General features: G+C 32.6%; 1 protein-coding gene across 3 annotated transcripts; it reads right to left on the bottom strand.

Moving 5' to 3' along the window:
* Positions 1-3,880: 3,880 nt before the first annotated feature.
* On the bottom strand, positions 3,881-9,242 carry LOC101491769 (probable methyltransferase PMT2). Of its 3 annotated transcripts, none has more exons than XM_004499364.4 (7): positions 8,916-9,242; positions 7,674-8,368; positions 6,905-7,115; positions 6,354-6,639; positions 5,497-5,862; positions 4,730-4,807; positions 3,881-4,310 (listed from the first exon to the last, which is right to left on the bottom strand). In XM_004499364.4, exons 2-7 carry the CDS (start codon positions 8,319-8,321, stop codon positions 4,079-4,081), a joined length of 1,821 nt encoding a protein of 606 aa, XP_004499421.1. In that variant the 5' UTR covers positions 8,322-8,368; positions 8,916-9,242; the 3' UTR covers positions 3,881-4,078. The 3 variants fall into 3 exon arrangements, with proteins under 3 accessions (XP_004499421.1, XP_027190847.1, XP_027190848.1); XM_027335046.2 differs by lacking the exon at positions 8,916-9,242 and adding an exon at positions 8,536-8,786; XM_027335047.2 differs by lacking the exon at positions 8,916-9,242 and having other exon boundaries at positions 7,674-8,112; positions 8,279-8,525.
* Between the last annotated feature and the right edge of the window lie 263 nt (positions 9,243-9,505).

The following is a 9,505-nucleotide window of genomic DNA, read 5'->3' as shown; positions in this document are numbered from 1 at the left end:
TACACTTAATGAACTCTTTTCATGAGTGCATGTGACTTCTCGTGGAGTTAAGATCCAATCACCTTGGATAACCTACCTTGTAGTGACATCCATCCATGTTGTAATTATCTCTATCGAAAAACTAAATTAATAGTCAACTTCGTGAGCCCCAAAACACATGATAATAGACTTCTCCACAGTAATGCAATGCAACTACATGGATCATTCACAATTTATTTGTTTAATAAGTTCTTGACATTCTTTGTTGTTGGTATTACCTTGTCGTTTATTTTACCTTAGTCAAATGTCACAAACTCAAGGATTATAACTACCTTGCTATTTAATATTTCCAATTATAACAAAATAAAACCTCAATAGAGTGCTACGCTCTCAAGCCTAACCCTTTAAAAAAAAAATCAACTATCGCCTCACCGATGCTTAAACAATCATTATCTTAGTAAGATAATCTAGCCTAAGATGATAAAAACTCATAACTGAAACATATCCATGTATATCAAGCAACAAGACATAAATTAGATAGAGTGAAGATATGGACATAAATTTGTGACATATCAATAGTGTTGGAACATCGACATTGCAACAATAGAGATGACTCTAAGTCATAACAGAAGAAATATAGTTAAATATAGTAAGTATGACTGGAAAGTGGTTCTAGACGAAATTGGATAGTGAGGGTAAGGAAAAATGGAAAACTGTCTCAAATGGTGGGGAGACCCACGTATTTATACTTTTTGATCTGCCAAAATTACTTAGTGTTTTGACACGTGACCATGCAATTAACTTAAAGAGTTCAATGTCGCTTAGCAAATTTTAGTAGCGCTTAAGCCATTCTCAAATTCCCTGAACGAATTTTTTTTAACTTACTCTCATTTTCAGTGACTTTTCACTAGGTAAGATGCCTTAGGGGTCTTTCTTGACTCCAGATTCCCTCTAACTCAAAACAAAAGTTGTCATAAACTATTCGATAGACATAATGGTATCCTTGGTTCACACGTGAAATTAAGTCTTAAGAAAAATATGTACAGGCAGGCTCATGCAACCATTTGCTATTTGCTTAGAGAGTCTGATCGATCTAGACTCAATTTTCTTTGCTTGGCCACAAGTAATTGAGAAATGTACCATGCACCTCCACTTTAACTTCTCACCTCCCATCCCAAATGAAAATACCATTTTATCCCTTAAAAAAATTAACCACTCAATTATTTATTCTATTTTTTGAAACTTACAAAATTTACATTATCATTCCAAAAGTTTCAAACTTTTGAAATGTAAAAAAGTGATTTTTTTTGACATTTTCGAAACTTTTGATAAACACAAAAGTTTCGAAACGTAATTTTCTAGAATATTTTGACATTTTCGAAACTTTTGACAAATCTGAAACTTTTGAAATGTATTTTTTTTTCCATAATTGATCAAAATTTTTGAAACTTTTGAACAAGTTGAAATCTTCGAAACATAATTTCTCATATTTTCGAAGGTTTCCATTAATTCAAAACCTTCAAAGCATAAATTTCCAGAAAACATCAAAATGTTCGAAACTTTCGAAATATAAAATTTCAGAATTTTTAAAACTTTTGAAATAGGAAAATTTTGAAACTTTTTGTATTTGGAAACTTTCGAAACTTTCCAGATTTGGAAACTTTCGAAACTTTCTAGATTTGGAAATATTTGAAACTTTCCAAATTTGGAAACTTTCAAAATTTTCCAGATTTGGAAACTTTCGATACTTTCTAGATTTGGAAATATTCAAAACTTTCCAAATTTTTGAAATGTAATCCTATTTCGAAACTTTTTAAAATGTAATCCTATTTCGAAATTTTGAAACTTTCGAAAAGGTTAAAAAATTTTGGAGTTTTCTATTTCGAAAGTTTTAAATAGTTCGAAAGTTTCGAAAATCCTGAAAAATATCATTTCGAATTTTTCAAAACTTTCGAATATTTTAAAATTTTATTAAGTTAAAAAGATAAAATTGTATTTTTATATAAATTAAGAAGTGTCAGATTTAAGTGGAAGGTGCGTAGTAGAAAACTCCAATGTTACTTAGCCATAAAAAAACTTTTGCCAAGAACCCAAAAACAATCCATACACGTCAAAATCACCCCTAATTAAGTCCATACACATAATCAAACCCTAATTAACCTATGAACACGCAAAGTAAGAAAAACGGGGTTTTACGTTTTTGAGTATGCTGAGACTCTTCTTCATTTATTTTCCTTTGTGGATGTTTGCATATTGATTGTGTGAGTAGATGATGAGTTGGCAGAAAAAGATTGGATCGAAACGAAGTTGATGAAAGCTAAGTATGTCACATTTGCATTAGCTAGTTTCATTTATTTGCTTAATTTGCCTCTGTGTTGGCCTACTTTAGTTATTTTGGATTCATTTAAAATCGACTTTAATTACTGTGACATTTAGAGTTAGATTCTTATTTTATTTTTTTTGCTATTTCTATGTTGATTAAGTGGCATTTTGACTTTGAAAATTTTATTTGGACAAATACTCATGTGTTTTGCTATCATTTATCCTTTAATTACTTTAGGAATAAAGGGTCCCACAACTTCACTCACAATTATTTACTACAAATTATTTGACAGAACAATTACTTTTACAAACTAAAAATTATATATTATTTTATTGTTTTTATTTAAACTTTTTAAAATAATGTATGAATCTATTAATTTTTTTTTATGAAATGAAAATTTACTAAAAATACCATTTTAACTAAAATGAAAATTTATCATTTGTATTTTTAGAAAAATCTATTTTCTGTTAATCGAATTGAAAAATAAAGTCTTTATAAAGAAAAATTAAAGTCATATTAATGACTATTTTACAATTGTCTTAAGTAGGATTTAAGTTCTGCCATTTGAAATTATAAGATCAAACTCTTTGAGATTATAACATCAAACTTTTACTATTGAATTAGTATCTCATAGACAAATTGAAAAACATAGTCATATCGTTATGGTAAACAAACTCTTCTATTTCACATTATAAATTCAATTGACTTGGGACCTTTATCTAACAATCATATTTTAACTGAATTCATAGTGATGGTTAACTCGTCAATTTTAGTTCTTTTTTCAACACTTTCATTAAACCACTTCTTAAAAGAGGGTAATAATGTTCTTCAACTTCGAAATTGATAAACTTGTAATAATGATATTTATAGTGAGGTCAATCGTTTTACTGATCTTCGAACGTGGTATGGCTCTTTTAATTGGATCTATGCTGATATTCAACGCAATTCATTGTAGATCCAATAACCACCTTATATATGATTATTGTGTTACATAAATGTTAGTAGTATTAAAGTCTAAATTCATACATGTAGGAATCATAATGGCTTCAAATCAAATGATTACTAAGTGTAGTCACTATGAGAATTGTTTATGAACTTAAATATCTTATGCAACATCCTAGACTATAATATATGTTTATATAGTTTTGATACTATTTATTTATGATTTATAAGACGTGATCATCAATACACACACAATACTCTTGGTGTGTTATTGTTGTCCTAATAAATAACAACAGTCAACATAGATAATTTAAAAATGCTATTTTAATATTTAAATAGAATTTCACGGTCAAGTCACATTTGATATTTTAGAGTAAAATGAGTTGGCCACCAATCATGTGGACTTGGAATTCGCTGTCGCCAAGGTATGAACTTGAACTATAAGTTAACCGCAATTTCAAAATTAAATGAGGCAACTAAACAATAATAAAGTGGTTTGATGATTTGGAGAAAAGAACAAAAGAGTTGTTTTAAGAAATTGTGAGTTCAACTTAACAACTAAAGTTTCTAAAAAAATAATTAACATATGCAATTAAAAAAGAGAGAAGAAAAAATGTAACTCATGGGGAAGCCAAATAAAGAAATATGATAAGTGATGACTATGATTTATATTAAAACTCTAAAAAGTAAGACATCTATCAACTCTACATTCAACAAAATAAACATATATGCTCACTGGTTAAGACTCTAGAAAAATTCATATCCCAAATACAAATCACAAGTAGAATCAATATGTTAGCTGAAAAATATTGAAACTATTCTTCCATTCTATTATCACTCTGAGCTTGTTGTGTTGTTACCTGCAACCCAATACTGCTTGACAGCATACAAGACCTTCTCTGAAATCAGTGGACCATCCTCATGATCCACCATTTTGGTATTCCATCTCATTCCTTTTGCAATTCTTTTCACTTGCTTTAGTACACCAACTTGATCTCGGAATATTACCGCCCCCTCAGGCCGTAAGATACGGTCCATCTCTAATAGGATATCTTCTGCATTGCACCTGCATTGATCACCAGAGTTAGGAAAACCGAAAAGAGATTGCTTTCCTTCCACATGTGCTTCCAAGATGGTTTTTACTGAAGTGTCTGTTATAAACATTTTACATTATTGCCAATTTGTCAAAGAAGCTATTTTGTGTTTGTTTACTGTAATGAAAATCATTTTTTATTTTTTTTAAATTTCAATGAAAAATGATTTTAAAGAAAAACTTCACAAAACAGCTATTCATTCGAAGTGGTTTTTAGATTTTAATTTTCCAGATTCTCATTTTTTTTAAATCTGTAACCAACAGATAGAAATTTCGAAAAGTGATTATTTAAAAATAACAAACGGTTCCTTAATGTTTCCAATTACAGAAATTTTATTTAGTCTATGCTTAGACATGTACACGCTGGGAAATAGAGAAAGAAATCAACTTACTGATTCTTGTACAAGGTGAAAAGACCATTTGCATGGATAAGGTCATAAGTCCTTGGATATGTGGAGAAGGCTTCACACCTGAGAGAAAATAGATAATTAATCAACAGAACAAGGGCTATTTTTTATGCCTTCCTTTTCCCATTTGAATTGTAAGAGAACATAGTTTTGACATGCAACTACACTCAACATTGACTATCTATTTCTTAACACTTTGTAATAAATTTAAGTTTAAAAAACCTCTGTCAAGTAGGTTATACCATTAAAGCACTAACACTTCAGATTGAAGACATGTTCGCTGTCTGACACCGAAACAACACGACACATGTAGTTAAGTTCAATCACTTATATTTTATTTAAGTTATTATTATAGGTGTTTATGTATCAGTGTATGTGTCGTATCTGGTTTCCATGTCTGTGTCATTTCTTTGTAAGTCTTAAATATCATCATAGGTGTCCATGTATCAGTACATATATATGTCATATCCGATGTCTGGGTTTGTGTTATTATAAGGTCCATCGAAAGCATATAAAGCAGAATTTATGTCTTAAAGAAGAACTTCTGAATGTGTTCTTCTTAAGGTACATATTTCAGCGAATCATCTACTATATTGCTCTTGGCACATGATTGGTCATCATATATCAATGTTGTATTCAATAAATTCATAGTAAGTTCTCTCTATTCCTTGTCTACCTGAATCCCTATAACCTCAACAAAAAATTTCTTCTTTAATAAAACATACAAACCATTAGAAATATAAGGAAGTTACCAATCATGATAAATGCCAATCAATCCTCGCTCGAATATAACACCAAGGTTAGCTTTCTCGGCAATTGTAGGAACAACATTCATAACCCATAATTTGGGAGAATCAATGGCAGCAGCAAAACTTCCAAGACCAGCATTCATGTCCATCACATTGCGATACCTTCCCGAGTCAATGATTTTGTTGACACGTTTGTAAGCATTCACATGTTTCTTCCATAATCGGACGTCCTCCTGGAATACCTCTGTGGATACACCAGGAACAGATCCGCTGGTGATTCTAGAAGGAACAACCTTGAGTCTCTCTGGGAATGGCTTCCATGAACCACTAGGTTTAGCAGGCGTTACACAATTTTCCATCTTCTTGTACCTAGACAATGTCAATTGTTTTAGATAACTATTGAAAATTTGAAAACCAATAGTCCATAATCCAAAGCAGTTTTGTCAAATAGTGACTATAGTAGCACTAAAGCATTGCAAAATTTGAACAAACTATTATTTTCCACAATCTACGATTAATAACATTTATCCAAAGGCTAGGGACTGAAAAAATCTGATGTCTAAGAAAACATGTCTCTCAAACACTCAATATCACGAAAGAGAAGATTTTACCAGCCAATAAGTAATTCTTGCATTTGGTAAAAGAAAATGTAATTCTTGCAAAATGCATAGAGAATAAAATTCGAAGTTCTTGTCGAATCCTTCCAATAAGGACATTCTACTTAAGGCAGATAAGGACTTTCTGTTTTTCAAAAAAGGGTATAGTAAGGACTGTCTACCTAAGTATTTCACTATCTGAACATAAATTCTTAACTAATTAATGAAGCAAAAAAAAGGGGAGAAAGAAGTGAAGCAATTTACCAGACATCATCAGAATTTGTGGATTCACATATTGTAGGTTGAGAATCTTGCTCACATTCATCATTGTTTAATGCTTTTCTCCATATCGCGATTTCACCTTTCTCATGTTTCTTTTCCCAGCAAAGAAGTTTAGCAGTGTCTTCAATCTGCTTTTGCTCCTCCTCAAGCTCATCTTCAGGGCGTTGCCATGCTCGGTAGCTGTTCCTCCAATTGATGGGAGGACCAGAAAGTATCCAGTAACCACCAGGTCTAAGAACTCGGTCAACTTCCTTCATATACAATCCACCTGAGAAAAAATTCCAACTGTTACAGTTTCAAAATACAACCAAAAAACCAGAGGGAGTACCGCTTTTGTTAACAAACCATCGTAAAATCAATATAGATTTAGCACATGACTCCAATTTTGAGTTCTCTAAAGTCAGTGCAAACAAATACAATTAGTTGTCTAAAGCTTATGGAATCGTTTCCAAAAGATACCAACAAACTCATTAGTCGATCGAATAGATTGTTTTCTAATCAACCTTGGCCATAAACATTATAGTAATTCTCACCATTTGCACCCCACGGAATCAAGCAGCGAGAACAATGTGCCATGTCGAAAGCTCCAGAAGGAAAAGGAAGCATTATTGTTCCAAGAACACCAATGATTGCAGGAACACCTCTTTCCAAAGCAAATTGCACCTGTGCCTCATGAGAGTCCCTTGGTGCAATTGACATTGCAATTACATTTTTCTTAAACAGGTATGCACCCCAACTAGCAACCTGGCATCATCAATGACAAGAAAATGAGATAGAACATAAATAAATGGAAGCAACATGCACAAATACAGGCTTAAAATTGAAAAACAGGAAAGAAACAATTGTAAATGAATGATTTTTGCATGGATGAAGCATTCAGAAGCATAAGTATTAGCCAGTGTTGTCCCATGAAGCACTGGTACAGACACAAACATTGAAAACTACACTGACACCTATTGAATGGATGAAGCATTCCACTACAAAAGCATATAAGTATTAGCCAGAGTTGTCCTATGAAGCAATTATACACCCACATCAATATCTACACTGACACACCAACATGTAGACACCAATAATAATTAAAAAAATGAAGTTATTGAATGTAACCACATTGTCGGTGCCGTGTTGGTGTCAGACACTAACACGTGTCAGACACCAGTCATGCCTTTAATCAAAGGTGTTAGTGCTACATAGGTGCTGTCTCATTGTTAGGGACGTGAATTTTTTCATGCGGCCATCATGTATAATGACCGACAAAAATAGTTTACTTATAGCAAAACAAGGATGTTTGCTTCAACTTACCCCACAACCAGTATCTAATGCAGTTCTAACCATCCCATTGTCTAATGGAATAACAGCTGCAAGTTCATTAATATAAGCATCAGCTCCCTGAGGAAACTGAGTTCCACCACCAGGGAACCTAAAAACATTCCCTTCATACTGTATCCAATTCTGCACAGCCTTCTCAACCGTCAAACTCTTGTAAGGCGCGTTTGCATACGGCACATAGTCGCGACTCTTAGGCCAAGGAAATGGTGTGGCATACCCTTTTGGTGCAGCTATAAGACAATGCAATTTCTCTTCATCAGGAGGACAATGCCTTTCTCTATAATTCATATTCTCTCGCGGAAACGTCATTGCCCTTGCTTGATCATGGCAGGGCGTGTAATCAATGAAGTGATCATCGCAAGGCTTGAACTCCTTGACTTGTTCATCCAAATCATCAGGCGTTCCAGCGTCACTATCATGGTGAGTTTCGTAATTTAGATCAGAGAGAACACTACAATCAGTGTGTTTAGTAATCTCAACAGCAATGCTATCTCCCTTTCCAAAACCACTCCTTTGCCACAAACCTAATATATAGAAAAAACCACACAAACCAACTACAATGAAAATTGACATTGGACCTTTGTTATTTCTATTATCTCCAGGGTTTCCTTTCGTCGCCATGATGATGAATCTTTATATTATCTCCAAGACCAGACCTTATAGAATCTCTACATAGAGCAAGCAAAATTATATTATTATCAAATAAACATGAAATTATATCAAGCTTGTTAAATATAGTTCATCTGATCTCAAATATAAGAGCAAAAGTGGGTCAACAAAAATGAATCTCTGGTACAAACTTTGAATCAAATACATCAATTTTTATTCACTCAACTTTATTTTATATTCAAGACCAAAGGGAGTAGGTGCGCAACTGTGATATTGCCTCGATATTAATGTCTCCACGACTGCCACGCAGTCACAATGGAGGCCCCCTTAGTCATATTGGACCACTGCAATTCTCTAAGATATCAAACATCACAACCTGTCCTTTGATGCGACCACAATTGAGGCCGCATCAGTCATATTTAACCACACAATTATCTGCGACCGCTCTTTAAAATCTTGGAATTTGATTTAATCAAACAGTAACTCTAATCATATCTACCATCCATCTTTAATTGTAAGTAATTAGAATAAAATAAAAAGATAAAATCTGTTACAGCGGTTAATTAACAAAAGTCGTTAATTAATATAAGGAGAGTGATTGCTTACTGGTGTAAGAAGGAAGGCAAAAAAGAAAAGATGAAAAAACGTTGCGTTGCGACGATAGCGAAAGTGGGGTCCTATTGTAAATGATTTTTGAGGAAGATGAAGGAAGGCACGAATTGAAAATGATTTTTCACTAATTGTGCATTGTAGAAGTGGAATTGGTGTTTGTGATTTTCTGTTTGGTTTGTTGTGACTGTGTCTCACATTCACATATGGGTCTCCGAAAAGTCCGAGGACACGACGGAATTGTCTCACTGCGGGCCGTGCTTCACTCCTTCCTAGGAATATCTCTCATTGGTTCTTTAACTAACTTTCAACACTTATTATTAAATTCCAATATGAACCACCTTATTTATTGAGTTTAAGCAGTATAATGGGAATGTAAACTAGCGACCTTTGATATTGAATTACAACTTTTGACATAGATATATATACGTTGTACTATTTACTTTTTATTTTTTTTGGAAACTTTTTTCTTTTAATTTTTTTTTAAATTTTAAAGATATTTTTTTAATGCAGCGTTCATCAATATTAATATTGTATTAATTATTAACATATGTCATTAACCAATTTTAAACATAAATTTTATTAAC

The sequence above is a fragment of the Cicer arietinum genome, chromosome 5 (assembly GCF_000331145.2).
Source record: "Cicer arietinum cultivar CDC Frontier isolate Library 1 chromosome 5, Cicar.CDCFrontier_v2.0, whole genome shotgun sequence".
NCBI classification, from domain to species: Eukaryota; Viridiplantae; Streptophyta; class Magnoliopsida; order Fabales; family Fabaceae; genus Cicer; species Cicer arietinum.
Note: the sequence above shows the minus strand (reverse complement) of the source record. Positions and strands in the feature narration are given on the sequence as shown.